The following is a 20,143-nucleotide window of genomic DNA, read 5'->3' on the forward strand; positions in this document are numbered from 1 at the left end:
AGTTTTATTTCAAATCAACTGAAATAAGTTATGAACATTGCCTGTCTGTCTTATGACTCTTTTCTTAACAAAATTAATGACTCATTTTTACAAACAAAAGATGCTTTTATTTTAACATCTGCATGTTGTCATAAACAATTTGTGTAACTTAAATTTTACTAGTAATATTTCTGGTGAAGCGTGACTAGATGATGGCAACATGTACAGTAGCTGAATTTTAGAAATGTTACCAGTAGTAGTACAGTTGTCAATTTATACACAGTTTTGCCACACTAAAAGCATGTAGTTCTCCTGGTTGCATGCCAAAGTTGTACTACTCGTGAAGAGAAGCAGCGTTATCGCAAATGGACCGTAATATTGATTTACACAATTACATAATAAAGGCCTGCCATACTGTTACAGTCGCACAACAATTGAGATCCGACTAGATAGGTGGCGCTGTAGGAAAAAAGACAAACGGAAGTTATGAATGGACACAGCGGAATCTGTTATGATGGCGCACGGTGAACGATTCAATAGTAATTTCGAGTAACTCTTTGTCCTGCGGTTCTGTTGAGCGCTATACCTTCTACTCTTTGGCGAAATATTTGACTCGTTAAAATGGGAAGGAGCAGGAGTCGTTCTCCTCCTAGGCGTGGTAAGAAACAACTCATTAGTTCGTGCCTGGTCGATTAAAGAAGGTTCCGAGAAATCGCCATTTCTGTTATAGGGTCCTGGTTAAACAGCGTTCTCAAAACAAATGTATTGTCGACTACAAACGCGCTTTCTTTCATTAATTCCCTGTAGTGAGACTAATCGATGTAATTTGGCATTCTTGGAAAGTAACGTAAATATTCGAATTCTCCGTAGTTAAGTAGAATTTTTGGTTGTCAGTATTTAACCTGAGTAGTGTTTGTTTTAATTTAGTCCCTTCATTTCAACACAGATGTACTTTCTCCTCTTTACTTTTAAAAAACTGGCACGATACATAAACATATAAAAGACCACCATCCGTTGCCTAAACTTTGTGACCGACCGACTTAACTAACGATACACGATGAAGCTTTCTAAAACTTAAATTTTAAAAGCTGCGAGGCTTCATGGACTCACTAAACCTCCTAGCGGCCAAAACCTTGATTCTTATTTGAGCTACTATGTGTGGTAGCTTTGTAATATTGCAACAGTGTTCGCATATTACTGCAAGTAGTTTTCATGAAATCTTTACTGTTAGCAACTAGTTTTGCTATGATTCTGAACAAATCGTGAATATATATGCCACAGATATGATGGTCAAAAAAAGTCGCACGCATCAGACCATCAAAAGGAGTAAACAAACCTGTTCAGTACCAATATTTTTAAGTCACTTTTAAGTCATTGTGAATATACTATATTGTGAATATACTCTAAAACAAGCACAATAAATATATAAACACAAACGTACCCAGTTCCATGTGTAAATACTGTACTGCAGTGCTCTTGTATCCTTTTGTGAATTCTTATCCTATTGCCTCCAGAACGGAGGCGTTCCCGCTCAATTTCACGAGAACGTGATCGAAGGCGAAGGGATCGGTCACGGGATCGTGACAGAGAAAGGAGAAGAAGTCGTTCCAGATCTCCCCACAGGAGACGTTCAAGGTGAGGAAATCTGCTTTAATGCCATAGGGAATTTTCATACATTTTGTGTTGAGTAGAATCAACTTTATAGAATGTTCCACATTACTAAGCATAGACATAGTACAATGAATATATATATACATCTTTCCCTCCCCAACTAAAATCTAGTAATAGTTATTGTTGCCACAGAACATAAATAATATATGCCTCTGAGGTAGTGGTGTGCCTATCACTGACCTAGTGGTCTGTTGTGAGAGGGGGTAAGAATATATAAAAATGTTTTGTGGTTCCCTCTTCTGCACAGATGTTTTTGTTTACCTATTGCGGATAGGTCTGGAACATACACTACTTCATTATTTTCAGCGATTTGTACACTCAGTAGTTGTGATAACTGGTCCTGCAGCTGTCGATGTTTCCCTGTGCAGGTCTCCGCGACGCCATCGCTCCTCCTCTCTTTCACCTATGAGACAAAAAGACAGACGTGAAGATGACCGTAAAGACAGGGCATCAAAGCCCATTGAAATATCAGGTATAAAAGATGCACTGTACCACCACCAAAGTAAAGTTGACTTTCAAAACAAATGTTTCCATACTAAATAACATAAAGTGAAGTAAATTATGACTTAAAGCACTGGTTCCTAACGTGGCAAGCCAGACTCAATGCTGTACCAGCGGTTGGGTCTGGTAGGGAATCGCTTCAAGCGTATTCTTGCGGCGGGGCAAACCAGAGCAAGCAAACTGTTTGAAGGAACCAATCAGCAAAAAGCGAACAAGATACAGCAGAAAAAAAAATCCACATCCACTTGCTTAATGTTTGAAGGAACATTATAGCACAGACTTTAAGTAAAAATGTATTGTAGTAAGTCATTGAAGAAAAAAGTAATACATACTACTCCACAAGATGTTTGACACACACACACACACACACACACACACACACATGAAAGAGACTACCTCACTAAAATTGTGATACTTGTTAACTAGCTTACCAGACTCCTTCCTTTGTTGCAATGTTAGGACTGACATTTGTCCTCAGTTTATATGCACCAGTTATGGAATTCACACACTTTTTTTTAAACAGCTGAGGACATGCAAGGCAAAACCGAAGAAGAAATTGAGATGATGAAACTTATGGGATTTTCAACATTTGACTCAACTAAGGTGAGTGTGTATGCTGTGCAAAAAAGTTCAACAAATGATCCAAAACTACAGGAACATATTTTCATTCACAAAGTGAACCTCTCACACATTTAACAAACGTGATGTATTGAATCATATAACTCTTTTCTATCAGTCTCTTGCGTTGTTTATTTCTAATTAATCACCCAAAAAAATCTGATTTTTTTAAGCGTATTAGAATTGAACGTTTATTTTACTATGTATATACCAGAATTATAACTATACAGCAAAGTTAAGAGTCGATTCTTTACTTGGTTTCCGACCCACGGTTTAATATATGATTATTATTATTTTATCATTAATTTAATGACATATTTACATACATTAGTACAAAGTATTTATTTATCTGAATGGGGACAATGCACATTAATGAACATCAATATAAAACCAAATGTAAATATGACAGATTATAGCTACAAAGCTAGTTTTCATCCATAGCCCCCTGGCAGGCGAATACATAATAAAGAAAATATACTGTATGTATATATATATACACACACACACACACACACACACGCACACAGATCGAATACCTGAGCAAAATTAGTAACATGTGGACCATCCAAGTGCACAAATGGTTGCTGGTCCACGAAATATCCATACTATCATAAACCGGTCCCTGGTAACCAAAAGATTGAGTGTGCTCACGCCCACATTTTCCTATGCATGATGATGATTTGGGAATTTGTTTTCAATCAGGGGAAGAAAAGTGAAAGCGCTACCAATGCATATGCTGTCAACACCACCATGAAAAGAAAATACAGGTATGACAAGTGTATGCTACCCTTCTTGTTCTCCAAAAGTGGAAATTATGAAAGGGGAATATTATTGTTTGAGTAGAGCTAGTTGTGCTGCGCTTTCCGGTCTTATTGCCTCAGCACCCGGGTGTCATGTTAGTCATTCGGTGTTGGTCAGGTTGCTGATTTAAAATGTCAAGTTTTAAGTCCCCTCACAGCAAGCCTTATTACTGCTATTGTCAATATAGCCAATCACCTCTGCAGGTGTTTCTATGCAGAAATTCTCGTACTCCTATTGGTGTGTGATGATGTCATCTGCAAGTGTTGCGAGGGTAACAGTGATGTAATGTTTCTTTTTCTTTTTTTCTTTTCTTTTCTAGGCAATACATGAACAGAAAGGGTGGATTCAACAGACCACTGGACTTCATTGCATGAAATATTTTGCTACTATCCTCTTGAAATGTAAATTTGTTGTACTTGACAAAATCAGGATGTTTCGTGCTGTTTGGTTTTATTTTCGTGACCTTTTGTTGTTGTGTAGGACTTTACCATATACATATACATTTTTGATTAATGGGAGACATTAATGTTGTCTCCGTGATTCTATTACACCACATTTTGGTATTGATGCATGGTTCATGGCAAACATGAGGTACACAAAAACTCATGTTGTTCTATATTTACTTATAAGTTTAGTTATGTAAAACAAAAGTCTACTGAAGGTAGTGTTCTTACTTTTCAAACTGAAACAATTGGATGCAGTGATAATGTCAACTGTTTAAATCAATAAAACACATTTTCTTCAGTACTGAGTCAATGTAGCAAATAATTAACTTTTTTATAAGTATATCTAATAACTCTTTTTTTTAATATGCATTACTATATTTTTCTACATAGTCAACGCATTGCAAAACGTTTATAAATGTAGTTATATGTAGTCTTCAGGTCATAGCAAAGTTTCCAAACACTAAGGCGTAATGCTGGATGCAGGGGACTCGGGAAGATGTCTTTATTTTTGTCGAACATGAGGCTAATAAGCGTCTGCGCTGACGAAGGAGCAAATTAGAAGACGGCGTGCGCGTTTAACAAATCCCGATCGCAACAAAACAACATTGCGAGAACCAATCAGACTCCTACACCGCAATACAGCACGTGACGGAGGCGCGTCATCTGTTAAAATGGGGCGTTACAACTTCAGATCGTGGCCAATGATTGGCGAGTTTATCATAATTGAACCAATCGCCGCAGACGATTGTATCCCAGCTAAACAACCTCCATTGTGGCTCAACACGGGAGCAATGTTGTCGTGTAATGTGAACCAAAATGGCTGCTCCGACTTGGGTTTCACTGAACGTCGTACCATTTAAATGATTGACAGCTTCAACGTCCAATAGAGGTCCGAGTTACCGGTGCCAACGACCAATCATATCTAAGCACACGCAAATCTATTCCATGGACTACAATAATTGACTGTCACAAGCCAGTCAGTGGAAGACAATTTAGAAGGTAGCAAGAGTCACGTTCTCCTAAATTAGTGTCGATCAAGACGTGTGGCATGATGACTGACGTGACGAACTAGCACAACAACTATTAACAGTGATAAGTTTGGATGACATCGTCGGATGAACTTTTATAGAGAGCCTAGCTTCTGTAACTCAATTAACGAGGCCAACATTTTGCGCTTTTGGACCTGGCGAGAGGTCAGAATCACTCATCTAGTGGAATTCGTGACTTACTTTCATCGCTAGTTTAGTAAATTGTCACTGAGCCTAAACTTGTCCGAGCCCGTTTTTCGGAAAGAATTGTTCGAAATTGTAAACGCGCCAAGCCATACGCGAATCTCTCTGGAACGACTTAGTTTACATTTGGTTGACAGTTGTCTCGAATGAGAGTCAAGCATCCATCGCTACTCAAATAGTTAGCCCGAGCAGCTAAAAGCTAGTCTCTACCTGAACCACATCAGCTGACATTTTTGGAACAGCACCAGGGGGAGAAAGCAAGTCTGTCTTGCTTTGTCTTGTCTTGGCACATTTTAAGTTTCTTACAACCAGTTGATACTCGATCGGAGAGACAAATACTCGCCTTAAAATAACCGCTGGCAGAACAGTTTGAGAAAGCTGCTGTGTGAACGAAGAGGTTTGTGTACAGCCACGGGATCCCCCATCGGATTGTTTTAATACCTGTTATTATTATTGAACATGACGGCTATCGGAATGGTGCAGATGTTGATCGAAGCTGCCGAGTATCTTGATCGCAGGGAACGAGGTAAAGTATCATTTTATTCATGTTTGTTATGGATTTTATGCATTAGGAATATGCAGCGACACCCCTCCCCCTTATGTGGCTTGTTTGTGCTATCACAACGACCATCCACACATCTACGCTAAATTTATTTTACGTGGAGCCTTTGCATTTTGTCTTTTTGTGTATTTTGCTAAGCAGTCCTGTATGCAACACTGAACCTCGAAATGTTTATATGAAATTGTCAAATGCATGCACGATTACCTTAATTAATCTTAAAATAAATGGGAATGGTCTGCCTTGAATTGCATTGTATCAATTTTTCATTTTTATTTCAATAAAAATTAATGCGATGGCCAAAGACATTGTTTTTATGATAGCCCCTCCTTTTCTACTGTTGTGGCTTGCTAGTGGGGTTTATTCCAGTTCAAGATGACATCATTGTCCAGGCTTAGGGGAGAAAACACAGCATAAAGATAGGACTTGGAATGCTTTTATAGTGTTAATTACCTATTAATCTCAAATATGTCAACTGAATCATAAAAGAATAACAAGCACAATGTGCTCTTCCTATATTTGGGCTTTTTGACACTGTTTGACCCAAAGGCTACTGTGTTTGTGCTTTGCAGAAGCTGAGCATGGCTATGCCTCCATGCCACCCTTCATCAGCAGTCGAGAGAGGGAAAATTTGAAAAAGAAGAGCAAAAGCAAGAAAAACATCAGTAGCAGGTAAAAATTAATAACCTCTGGGCTTCAATTTTTTTTATTTCTTTTTTTTTTTTTTTTTTTAGATATTTCTGCACCAAGCGTATAATAATAATGGTCCTGCACAACAATAAATCTCTCATCCCCCATCCAATTATTTTTCATTTTCCACTTAGTATTATGATATTATTACAATTGCATTATAACATCTTGGTATTGGAGAAGTTAACGTGTCTTATACACAGTCTCAGTCAGGGATGGGCAATCATAATGATAAAGGGGAACACAATTTTTTTCAGGTCTACAGGGGGCCACATAGGGCTGCATGATATATTTCATGCTCAATGCATTTATAAAATATCCAATGTCCTGCATGTCATTCCAAAGCCACAGAAAAGCCTTAGGCCCACACACATTATGGTACAGGACAGTGCAGCAGGTCCCCAAGGTACAAACACAATGGATACCGACAGGCTGTGGATACAGTACTGTACAGTAAGATGTGGCCCACTGTTAAAAAACCAAAACAAAACAAAAAACGGCTATTTACATTTTTTTTTTTCCCCAGATTTAGAAATGTTCCTAAGTGGGTTGTTCATCACTCAGGGACATAAGACCCGGTTCAAGTGCAGCTAGGCCATGTCTGCCATCTGGTGATATTATAGTTCAAATCAAGCCAGTGGACACCCGCTATTTGCAGGTGATAGGGACTGGGCCGGCCTGTGAATTGCGAAAATCCGCACATACTTAACACCAATTGAAATACACTGGGGGGGGGCTTTTCTATAAACGTCAAACAAAATGTTTCAATAAATCTTGATAACTCTCCCATATGCATCGTCCACAAAAGATGGGTTTTGGACCCCCCAAAACGAAACCCAAAAAAGTGAATCCTAGTTTTATCAAGGGGCCACGCAGAGTATGGTCCATGTGATTTCACATTGTTTGACTAATATTAAAAGAGACCAGCAGAAGGCAATAACTAAGTCCATTTTGCTGACCGATTTCAAAGACACGGTGCCCATTTATAAGACAATATACAGTAGCATGTCCTTTTCAGATGAAACAAGGACAAGCGGTTGTCTATCACTAAGCTTTTTATTGTGAAAATGATAGCTTTGTGGTGGAAAGATTTTGGAATGACTTATCTTGGTCTATTTGTTTCAATATCACAATCAGGCATTTGAAAAAGGCTATGTAGGCTTTTACCATAGACTGTATGTGTCTACTTTGTTGGTGAAGAGCTATGATTTGTCTCTTTATTGTGCTTGATGAAATCACACAGCGACAGCTCCAAGTGTCTGGCTGATGGCCACTGACCACTTGTTAAGGCAAAGTGGGTCAGTCAAGGTGACTGCAGGAGACATTTCAGCGACAAGCCGCCCTGACTACTCGATCAACTCAACATGACTGCTCAAACAAAACGTACAGTACGGTCATTGCGCAAGGTCTGGATTCCATACATCAATGCAGTCAAAACAGGTTTCTGTTGCAACTGCATCTCACAGTTTAGTGTGTGCTTTGCTTTGTTGGTGAGGCCACGGTTTAGTAGGCCTGTTCAGCACGCAACACTTGATCATTTATTGAGTGGCATCTTCCTTCTATTCCAGGATTGTTTATAATACTGTACATTAAGTTGCAAAACTGGCAACATCAATAAACATCTGTCCATGCAGTATTTTCTAACTGTAAAAGTAGTACAAAAATGAGGTGCCCTTTGTGAATAAGATAAAAAAACAAGTTTGAGTCATTCTTTATTTAATTTTTGACAGTTTATGCATGCTATGAGAAAGGTTCTGGCTACAGAGGGAAAGAGGAAGCAGTTCATGTTGCTGTGTACACTTTGTTCTTTTATTCATTTTGATAAATTGTCTTTGATGAACAGCTAGTTAAGGTGGTGGTTATTTAGATTATAGATTAAGAAAAACAAGCGTTTAATCCTTTTTAAACATTAATTGAAAAAGTATCTGGTATACGTAAAAAGATATAAAATGCAGAGAAACCAAATGGTACGGTCTGTATTTTGTCATGGAAATCTGTATGGCCATAATGGTGATTACATTAGGCCTAGGTCAGATTTGACAAAAACAAAACTGAGCCATTCAGTCTTGAAAAAATTGGATTTTGGGGAAAAAAAAAAAAAAAGCCATGCACCATGACAAGGTTGCTGCAACATAAACCTTGCAGTAACAATATGAAAGCTATAATTCATTAATAATTTTGGTTATAGAGCAATGATTGCCTTGTGCAATTGAACACTATGCAAATTCATTTTATCATGTTGCATAATGTTAATGTTTTTGATTAGAATGTGAAAAATATGGAATACGGACAGATTGTTATGGAAGTTAGTCTTGTAGGGTTAGCAACTCTGAAAATGGATGGATGTTCATCATTTGCCTGGATGCAACTCTGTGATGTATAGAAGGTTTGTGCAGAGGATGAGCAGAAAGACTTGGAAAAAAAAATACTCCACCTTATTGCCAAGAGCCATACGGTACATAAAATGCATTACTGCACTACCACGACAACAGTAACTTACTATGTCTGATCACAATATTAGGCACGCTTATGCACAAATTTTAATTCTAATAGTTATTTTCGCTCATTCAGCTACACTAGAGGGTCCAAATATTAGCAGCTTTAAACGGCTTCAAACTACAACCTCAAAAAGAAATGAACCGTCCGTAATGTTTAATTCGTACCTTTCGAAAGTGTAAATCAAGGCATAAGGTTTTACTGCAGCTCTTGTATTACATCTTATCAGATTATCTGTTGTAACATGAAGATGATGACGTGTTATGTCTACAGTATCCCATGTAAATTGGTGACCCGGTGTTACTATGGCAACGGTGTAGACACATTTCCACAACAAGCTACAATAGCTTTAGAGCTGGTAATTCAAGGTATATCATTTTACATGCCAATGTTAAGGCAAGGATTGCATTTGAGTTAGAAATACAAAGCAAAATGTAACCAGGACTTCTTTCCAATACAGTACAGAATGGCTTGTGAAGTTTAGCAACTCAAGTCGTTAAATGAACAGTTGCTCGATATACACTTGCTTATAATTAGGAGTGACCATTGGAGCTTTTCATGTGCGTTAGCTGACACTAATATAGGGTGAACACTGAAGAGCAAGTTTTTTTTAAAAACACATGCTGATGGGTATTCAGATAAGTTATTTGATAAAAGCAGGCTCAAAGTTGATAGGGTTTCGCTATTCTTTTACTTCCATGATTTATGATGACCAATATTCTCATCATAGGACATTTATAGCAGAGGCTTTAACATTGGCTACAAAGATTTTCCCCAACAAAAGAGCATATTTTCTGGCTTAAATTCTGCTTTGGATAACCACAAGATTCACGTTTACTGTCATTCTGATAATATTTCTATTTTCCACAGGTCAACTGGCTACACATTCCTACCTCAAACATGCTAATACTCTTAATTGTGCAAAGGTGTAAATAAAAGTGACGATTACGGGGACGGATGAAAACCCACTTCCATCCTTGCTTAGTCCGTCTTTTTTCTTTAAACTTCTTGTCCTCCGTTCGCAAAATAGATGGGACAGATGGACGGACCATTCCGTCCCTGGGAAGGAATGGCCCTCACTGGGTATTATGATGTAATTATGCTAAAAACCATACGATGCTATCATCACTCACTTATTGATGCAATATAAAGTAGCCTTTATACAGTCAGTGGTCGACCAAGTGGGTGACAAGTTGATGAAAGAAATGTCATGTGATCTACTTCATTCAATTTGGTGGTCGCTATTTTATTTATTTTAGAAATTGCTGCCCCTTTAATACTACTAGTTTGGACATTTAACTGTGATTTGCTAGTGGGTGAAGATGTAGAGAAATCTTTGGCTGCTGCTGTCTTCCGTTCAATGAAGGTCCCAGTGTGGAGAAAATTGCACACGGTTGAAATGTCTGCATTTGATCGGTGCCAAAGATGTGACGATAGTTTTGTTTGTTGTGATTCCCTGTCATACAAGCCTCTAATCTTCACACCATCTGCAATCAGTGACTTGGAGATGCGCTTGTTGGCGTCTATTATTGTGTTTTAAAACCTGGGCACGACATTATGATTTCTTGAAGGGAAAGGCAATGCTATTTAAATGACTTATGTCATAAAATGTGGAGCAGAGCAAGTGGGAAAAAATAATTTCTCAGTGCGAGTAGAGGCTCCTCCATTGCCTGTTGTTTTTCCACGGAGTAGATCTGTAAGTGGTGGGGGATGGGAACATGTATGTGCATGTGTCAGTTGTAGTGCCTCCCCCACCTTTCTGTGTCCTCCCTGCTTGGTTCCCACTCTTGGTAGGGAAGAGAATCAGCTCCTTTATTGCAGGGAGGCGAGAGGGAGAGAGTCCTCCCCCACCTCCCACATGTACATACACTCTATATAGTAACTCTATATACACTATGCAAATGTTGCATCCTTGTTGAGGAGATAAATGGAGTCCTTTATATGCTCGCCACCCTGAGAGGTTCTTCATCTTATCTTTCATCATTTTGTGCATTAGGCTATTTTACTGTAATGCTACTTTTATGTATACATATTCCCTTTCTAAAAACAAAACAGAACACCAATGACATATTTTAGAAGGTGCTGTGCGTAGCGTTGTCAGGCCTGCACCACAATATTGAGCAAGGTATGGTGTTCTATATCTTCAACCTCTGAGCTAAACAATCATAATAATAAATAATATATGATAGTAAATCATAAATATATGACAGGGATTCAGACTGCCCCTAAATGACATTTTGTTCTGAAAATTTGTGACAGTGTAAAAACATTTTCCATCTATACTGTACTCGCACCCATGCAACCAGTAAATTGGATTAGTATTTTATTTTTTTTACCGATACTCTTCCTGAATATTCTTTCTTGGTGAAAAAATTCTGCTCTGAGTCCAGAGTCCAGTCCATTTATTGATAATTTAGTAAAAATAAATTTACAGTACTGTACTTCACTCAACTTATAGTGTGCGACCTTAAATTTTCTACTTGCACCTTTATATTTCAAGTTAGGAGCCACTGTGTTTTCTAGTAAAAAAAAATAATTTGGTGCCCTGTATTAATAAAAAAAGATATGCTCTATGAGTTTTACTTCATCCATCATGACTCGAACCATCATCATCATTCTCTTCTGCTTATCTGAGGTCAGATCGCTGGGGCAGCAGCTTAAGCAGGGAAACCCTAACTTACCTCTACCTAGTCACTTACCAGCTTGTCAACTTGCAGTGACAGAGTTTCTCATCCTATCTCTGAGGGAGAGCTCCGACACCATGTGGAGGAAACGCCTTTCAGCTGCTTGTATCTTGTTCTTTTGTGGCTCGTGAGGGTAGGGATTTAGATCGACCTGTGAATTAGGAATTTTGCCTTCGGCTCAGCTCCTTCTTCACCACGACAGACCAATACAGGGTCTGTATCACTGCAGACAACGCTCCTCACACAAAACACACAACACTCAAAATTCTTGTCACAAGTGTTCTGTTATTCGCTTGTGAAAAAATGACTACAAGTAGCTCTATTCGTAATGAACATTGTTTTCTCCATACAAAACGTTCCGTATATGTTCCAGGCTGTCATTGTGTCATTGAGCCTGTAGTATAATTAATGTCTCCATTAGCTAATGTACTGTAAGATTCAACTGAATTAGGCTTTCTACTCGAAGGTGTCTTAACTGGGGTCATTAAGCATGAAAGCTATCTGAGGCATGCCTGCAATACAGTACATCATTTTGAATCCCTAATATAAATGCTTTCCTGTCAAATGTATAGTGCCAGCAGATCACAATCATCCGGCAAAGAGGAGATGCGTGGTCAGGTCACACATCTCGGTTTTACCAAGTCGGTCAAATGCATGCACAACGTCAAAAGTCTACGGTGTATTTTTATTCATCTTTAATAATCTAATTATACGTACAAGAACAGTCTAGATCAGCTATCTTTAAATGGCAGACAGCGATCCAAGCCTGGACCGAGTCAAGGTCGGTCTCGTGCCATCCCACCGTCAATCGCCTGTATGTGCGTTGCTGGATTTTCTCCGACAGTCCGTTTTCACAGACGGTGCACATGGTAGCTCCTGTTTTGTTTACCAGAGCAAAATGAGCCAATCAACTCTTTTGGTTGAGGGCATTTGTGGGGTGGCCGTGACAATGGTTCTTTGAAAATCGGTGTTTTTAAGAATGTATAATTGCTATTTTCCCGGAAGTCAGCTCAAATGTTGTTCCTCATATCTTCGCAAGACCTTTCTTTGAACTCATATATGTTATGTTAATTGAAGAAAAAGAAAAAATCATAGGTTGGTGTTAATGCTTGTTTATCTGTATGTGTCAGACCATTGGCCAGCGACGAGTCCCGGGCACACCATCTCGCCCAAAGTCAGTTGGGACAGGCTCCAGCACACCTGCAATTCTTGTGAAGTTAGTGATTCAGAGATTGGATGCATGCATTGGCCACATTAATCAAAATATTCCAGACCTTTGCCCTGAAAATCCATTGCAGCCAGACCTTTCAGAATATTCATTGAAGATCTCTGGTCTGGATCTAGCTGATCTAGCAAAGCATACTGTGATTAAGCTTCCCCCATGTTTCACAACTGGGACAGTGGTGTTTTCTTTTTATGATTCTGTCAACATAGACTTCCAAAAAGCTCTAGATCTGTTTCATTGGTTAGTTATAGGCTCCACCAAACCTGGGACCCTGTTAAGGATAAGCAGTCCAGAAAATGGAAGTGTGGAGGATTTTGTTGAACCACAACTTAAAAGCAATATCTGATTTTTATGGGCTGATTTTCAACAAGTTTGTATTTATTACTCTGTATTTATTATTCTATTTCAAGTGATCATTTGGGGCATTTCTTTTAATTACAGAGGGGTCCCAACAGTTTTGTGTTTGTGTGTAATGTGTCCCAACCAGGCTGCCAGCTTGAATTTCAGCCCACTTTGAGCTGGATATTACAATTTTGGAAGAGATTATCAGTCCTGCAAGTATATTTGCCAAGAAACTCGAGCAGAGTTAGCGAAACGGAGATGGGTCAGAGACTGAAATCGGGTCTGAATGAATGGTCGTGTTCTCCTGCCAGCACTGTTATGTCACAAGCGGCTGTCTGAGCTCTGTCGGAATTCATATTCAGTTGGAGGGGGCCAGCGCGGTTGTGTACACCAAAAGATGATACCCCTAGTGTTGTTTCGCATGCATGCACACAATGAAGAATCATTTCCAAAATAATTTTCAAAGGTCCTTCACTGGATCTCAGTTGGCAGGAGTAATGGCTTCTCTCAGACCAAGGAAAAACATGGTGTGTATACATGTGCCAGTGCAATTTAGAGTCCTCTGAGATGAAGGAGTAGAGGCTAATTTTGGACATTGGGTCAAAGGATCAGTCGAGGCAGTAGTCTGGATCGAGAATGCGGAGATATCTTCTTCCCTCAAACACCTCCACACTCCTTTGCATAGGTCAGGCAAATCTCCACCGATAAAATTTATCGACCCACGATACACATTGATTGATTTGAACTTCACAAAAAGGGCAGAATATCATCTTGTTACTCACTTTCAGCACTGTTACTTCCCCCTCCCTACTGTGTTGCATTCAATGGATAATTAGGCAAAATATTAAGTGGCATAGTCTTAATATTTGTGGTTATATGTTTACAATTTGCCCACCTCTTCACCTGTCCAAGTATATTCTTTGAAAAACCACAGCTCTCCTCCAAAGAATGAAGTGCAGGCTTTACAAAACCCAGTCTTCCATTTTCCTTGAAACTCACATCAGCCTACTCTGACTGCCACAACCTCCCACACAGCCTTTTCTCACTCGCTTTCATTCTCACACCCCCACAGTACGCTGTTAGACTGCAGTAATTACACACACGCAGAGGGCTACCCTGTTTTGTTTTCTTGCTCACATATGCCTTTGTCTCCACAGGTCTACACACAATGAAATGGAGAAGAACAGGTACGTAAACACCACTCTATTCCATTTGCCTAGTGTAATCTTATAATGTAGTACATAAACAATGGGCTGTTCCTCAATCCACAAAAACATCTGATTCCTGATCCCATATATTTCCAATGCAATCTCTTTAAGGATGTGAAGAAACCATGGACAATCGTTGATGAGCGGTTTATCAAAGTGCAACATATTTGTCCTACTTAAACAGCTCAGTTTGATTATTGCTGGACAATGAATCCAGTTCCCCCAAATTACATTTGTAGTAACACGGTATAAATGAGGTCATCAGTTAAGTGAAAGTTCATCAATTGACATGCAAACTGAACCTTCTGTAAAGGTAGTTCTGAGCCCGGGGCGCTAACGGCCCAATTGCATCATTTGGCCGCTGCACGTCGGCGACACGTCTGCAACGCTTGCCGCGTGCACGACAGAAATTGTTGCTGCACGTAGAATGCACGCTCTCATTCTCTTCCATGATTGGTCCGTTAAGTCACATGCTGGGACGACTTACTCAGCTTTTCCCGGTTACTCGCCATAACAACAAGCGAAGCAAATCTTGCGTTGCCCCTCGCTATAAGCGCACGTAACGTAAACAAATTGGTTTATTATAAGCCTTTTCACCTTATTTTCTCTGTTGAAGATGCCATGGCGTGTGGCATACAGTTGTACCAATAAGCATGGAAGACACCCTAAATGCACATTTCAGCAGTAATGCAATAATAACATTTCTCCAAGGTATATTTTCAAGTACCACTCAAGACTTTTCTGTATGTCAGAACCATGAATAACAAATACGAAGCAAAGTCCAGCAAGTATGTGAAAAAAACTCTGAAATGTGAAGTTCTGTAAATCAGGTTTCACAATACCGAGATATATAGATTACTAAACGATCAATTAATTGACTGCAAAAATACCGTGCTTATCCTGACAACTTAGCTTTTGCCAATTTTATAAAACAGAACAAAAACACAGTATTTTAATCTTTATTATTATTATATAATTAGTTATCTAAATTCTGATCCTTGTTATACTTTTATTAGTCAGTTTAGTAGAACCCAGTTTCTTCTGTATTCTGTTTTCATAGAAATGCTACATCACAGATCTATTGCGTTATATATGTCTGTCACCTATTGACACATTGCCCTTCTGGCACTTTAACCAAAATAACCTTCTCCTGAAACAGCCCATACTCTATCTTCTTTTTTTTTTTCTTTTTTTTTGGAGTAACTTGGACACATTGTCTGGACAGTGTTGTTAAACATTGACCATGTTATGTCACAAGGCAGACTAGAACATTTGCATGTTACGTAATGACATTTGCACTTTGGAAGTCAAATGTGAAACTGTACTACCTTGTATGTGCTTTCCTAGTCTTACATTTATGTCTAACCACTACGGCCATGATCAGACTATGCTCAGATTGTGCAATTGTTTAATTTAATTTAATTCATATTCCACAAGCAACACATTAGTCAGAACACCATAGGCTGCACAAAACATATTATTACTCTACATAGAAAATTTTGAGGTTGGCTTCCTCTTCAATGACGTGGCTGCTGACTGTGCATTCAACTTAAACTGCATTGAAATAGCCTGTTGTGTGTTCAATGACACTACAATTAGATAATACAGTACATTTTGGCAGTGAATTTCACCTGCAGCAGGTACCGTAATTTTCGGACTATAAGTCGCACCGGAGTATAAGTCGCACCAGCCATAAAATGCCCAAAAAAGTGAAAAAAAACATATATATGTATATAAGTCGCTCCTGAGTATAAGTCGCCCCCCCACCCAAACTATGAAAAAAAACGCGACTTATAGTCCGAAAATTACGGTATTAAATTATCAGCTCATCTCGCTTTAGGTTGCCGAAGAAACATTTCTACAGTAGGCTAAAACATCTGACGTACACATTCCCACCCACTGAGGTTCACACATGCACACTAGCATGCACACACTTTGTGTGTTGCATAACACAGTCGGTCTCAAACACCCACCAGACATTAGCAACTACCAGAAATGTAAATTGAGATGTGGAAAGAAGATACTCTAGATGTGAATGTGTGAAAAAGATGTCAAGGACAGATGGGCAGATTAATCATGTGACTTCTGATAGATTCATATTGTTGTTGTTGGGTTAGGAACGTTAATAGTCGTCACCACTTTGAGAAGGTCTAGTTAAATTTGCAGTTTATTTGCAGCATCGTTTGGTAGACCAAAGTAATGGTCAGATCTTTCCAATCGGGTTTCCATCAAATGGGGAATATCAGTAGCAAAAATATGTTTTGCTAGTTTCTTGACATTCAAAGATGTGTAACTTTGTCTTGTTTTATTTTGCTCCTTTCTGCCTACAGACGGGCACATCTACGTCTGTGTTTAGAGCGACTGAAATCTCTGGTTCCTTTGGGTCCAGATGCCAACAGGCACACGACACTGAGCCTGCTGATGAAGGCCAAAGATCACATCAAGGTGCGTGTGGTTATACTTTGCTCAATTAAAAAAAATGATCATATACGCTTCAGTTTATATCGATCATAAAGTAGAATCATTACAATACAAATGTGAAAACAAAAGCCTTATTTCCACCAAGCAATACAGTACAGTTTTGCACTTTATAATTCTGATTATTAAATCCTGAAGTGCACTGTATCACACAGTACTGCTTGGCGCATTGGTAATATTTCATTTCTTCTTGTTCACTATCTAGAAGTTGGAGGAGAGTGACAGAAGAGCCCAACACACCTTAGAACAGTTACAGAGAGAGCAGAGACATCTGAGAAGGCGTCTGGAGCAGCTCGGTGTGGAGAGAGTCCGCATGGACAGCACCGGCTCCACCGTGTCCTCTGATAAATCCGACTCTGACCAAGGTCTGTCATTCATGCAATTCTTTTATCCATTTTCTGATAATTGGCTAAAATATTTGCTTGGAGGATTAGCTCTCCTTGTTTTGCTGTTGTATCTGTTGGTCCTTGTGCCCAATTGCAATTTAATGCATCTGTAGCAATAGTCACAGCTACATACTTTAGGGATTATCAACTGGCTGCCCGCGGGCCGAGCCCGGTCCCTCGAACTGTCCAATACGGCCCGCGACCGAATTCCAAAATATCAGGATCAAAGGAAAAATATCATGTTGTCCACACTAAAGCAAATGAAAACAGCAAAAATTGTGACCGTAAAGGCTAAAAATGCCTTCATTTCTGAAATGCAATTCAAAATAAACTTGCGAGTGATGTCATCTCTTCTTTTGCGCATGCACTTTGGCGATGCATTTGTTCACACGCTAGAGTCTCATTTAATATGTAATGTGAATGCTTACACAAAAAGAATCTGATTTCACCCCAAAATGCGTTATTTTCATTTTTTTACTGCTCTAAATTTCATAGATTTCAATGGCCTGGGATATAGACATTAAGTTCGGCCTAATGTTCTTAGCGGTCATTCTAACAAATCCTACTTCTTCCCTGTTGCCCACAGAGGACCTGGATGTGGACGTGGAGGGAACAGACTACCTGCTGGGTGATCTGGAGTGGAGCACCAGCAGCGTGAGTGACTCAGGGGACGAGCGGGGCAGCTTGCGCAGCAGCTGCAGCGATGAGGGCTACGCCAGTGCCAGCCTGCGGCGCCTGCAGGACACTCAGGAGAGGGCCAAGCAGCCGGCCTGCGGCACTATAAACCTCACTGGTCACTAGTCCATCTCCCGTCTCCTCGATTCCCGTTCCAAGAATGTTTTGCCACGACCCGGTTGTATACCCACCTCAAGACCCTCACCCTCTCTCCCACCTTACCAGGACTAACCCAATTCTGAGGCTCATCAAGCCAGGCCTCTGCAGATTCTGTGCCCCATATCAACTTCCCACCATGACTGAGCGCCTTGAAGAACCCCACCCACAGCCAGCCCGTCATTATCTGACGGTCGTTAGATGTGACCGACTCTACACCAATCAAACGAGTCGGGTCCTCCCCTACTTCTCCCTCCGTCCATCACAAATGCAACTTTCAGCCTGAGAATGTTACTTTACATTATCCCACTGCCTCTTTTTTTAATGTATCAAGGGGTACGGGAAGCACTTTTGAGATTTCACCACAGACAGACATACTCCATCATTGCTTCTTGATGTAAGACGGTGCTTCAAAAGGTGTGCCACACAAGCGGGCCTTTGTTTCTGCCCAGCTCACCACAGCCAGTCATCTGTTTTTTATAAACATCAACATGTCAACCCTCTCTTTCGTACTTTGGAAGTCATCTATAGGGTGTTTAATAACACTTGAAGGGCACACGGCGGAACAGCAATATGAGTCTCACAAGCAAGGCATCTTCACCCTGACCTTTTTGGTCCACACGTGGACACCAGAGGGTTTAGTGGTGATACTGTCTGCCACTCTGATGACTGTGGTGTTTTTCATGGGTATGTATTAGTATCTATGTGTGTGTGTGTGTGTATGTCCATGTTTGCCTGGCAATGACAGTGGTCACCTGTCACTTTCTTTGACCATCCACCCGCCCCTCTTTGCAAAAATGTTTTGACAAGTATTGGTGCATTAATATTCACCACTTCTTGACCAGGTGTAACCTGGGATGGAAAAGTCTACCTACTAAGTCAAGAGGCTGAGGAACATTCCACTAGGTTAGCAAGTGAAGGCTGAGAGCTTTTTGTTTTTTTTTGGTGGTTCGTAAATTTTCTTGCTATCACCCAAAAATACAATAATGTACCCGCTTTAGATTTTACTGCGTACCAACCAACCGAGGACTCAATTCTGTGTGAATGGCTGAAAGACCCTCTCTTTTGTCTTGCCTTGATACCTATTTATTGTTTTGTAAGAAATGTACATCTACTGTCATGTAAATAGTTCACAGATGTCTATCAGAAGTATTTATTAGATCTGATAAAAGCTAGAGATTAATATAAATATATATTTAATTAGTTCCACATAGCCTTTGTTCTTATTGTGACGGTTCACAGGTGTAGTTTGTTTGCACAGCTTAGTCAATCCATAGAATATTTAGAAACGTCTCTTGTGCCTCAAGGCTTTGTGTCCGTTGGAAGGTTTGGCACAGATTTCTTAGAAGATGAAATTTTTCCCTGTGGTTGATTGTGTTTTGCTGTTTAAGACAAAAAAAAAAAAAAAAAGTCAATCGAAAAAATATAAAACAGAAAAGGTTTATGGTGGTGCCAGTGGCAGCAGTATAGTAGTGTGGCCGCCATCAAGGCGCAACAAAAAAGTCCTATCTCCTTGCTTGGTCAGAAAGACACTTGCACAGTGAGGATTTGCAGTATGTTTTGAATGTAGAAGTCCTCCATCCTGCAGCCAGTGTGTCTGAGAAGCAACCCCCCCAACCCCCGAATGCCACGGCAGATATATCTGAGCATGAAAATGGTATACAAAAATGAATACATAAGGTGGAAAAAAGAACAAAAACACAAAAATAGATATTAGTTTTCTGAGTGTGGAATGCTGCTTCTTTTGTGTGAGCTTAACCCCCTTCAACCAGACAGGAATGGTGTAGAAATCATACGAATGGGATGTGTTGAAAAGTACAAATTCACTGATGCGTGCATGTACGTGTCGCAACACTGGGCAATTGATTATGTGCATCTCGATAAAATCAAGATAGGCAGCCCTCAAAATTTGGCCACCACAAAGGGTTTTAGTTTTGGTGTGGTTCCAACATTTGAGTCCAATAGTTTGTATGAATTACTGTTGAATTAAAAAAAA

At 39.6% G+C, this 20,143-nt stretch overlaps 2 protein-coding genes across 2 annotated transcripts; both read left to right on the forward strand.

Annotated features, from left to right (window-relative positions):
* The first annotated feature begins 461 nt into the window (after positions 1–461).
* On the forward strand, positions 462–4,321 carry snrnp27 (small nuclear ribonucleoprotein 27 (U4/U6.U5)). Its single transcript, XM_037259684.1, has 6 exons — positions 462–637; positions 1,494–1,614; positions 2,019–2,122; positions 2,675–2,754; positions 3,472–3,536; positions 3,890–4,321. The coding sequence occupies exons 1-6, from the start codon at positions 601–603 to the stop codon at positions 3,942–3,944; spliced, it is 462 nt and encodes a 153-aa protein (XP_037115579.1). The 5' UTR covers positions 462–600; the 3' UTR covers positions 3,945–4,321.
* Positions 4,322–4,982: 661 nt separating this feature from the next.
* Positions 4,983–20,143, forward strand: mxd1 (MAX dimerization protein 1). The gene is made up of 6 exons (XM_037259683.1): positions 4,983–5,774; positions 6,380–6,479; positions 14,402–14,431; positions 16,783–16,897; positions 17,136–17,295; positions 17,903–20,143. The coding sequence occupies exons 1-6, from the start codon at positions 5,708–5,710 to the stop codon at positions 18,115–18,117; spliced, it is 687 nt and encodes a 228-aa protein (XP_037115578.1). The 5' UTR covers positions 4,983–5,707; the 3' UTR covers positions 18,118–20,143.

Source organism: Syngnathus acus, chromosome 9, assembly GCF_901709675.1.
Source record: "Syngnathus acus chromosome 9, fSynAcu1.2, whole genome shotgun sequence".
Taxonomy (NCBI): domain Eukaryota; kingdom Metazoa; phylum Chordata; class Actinopteri; order Syngnathiformes; family Syngnathidae; genus Syngnathus; species Syngnathus acus.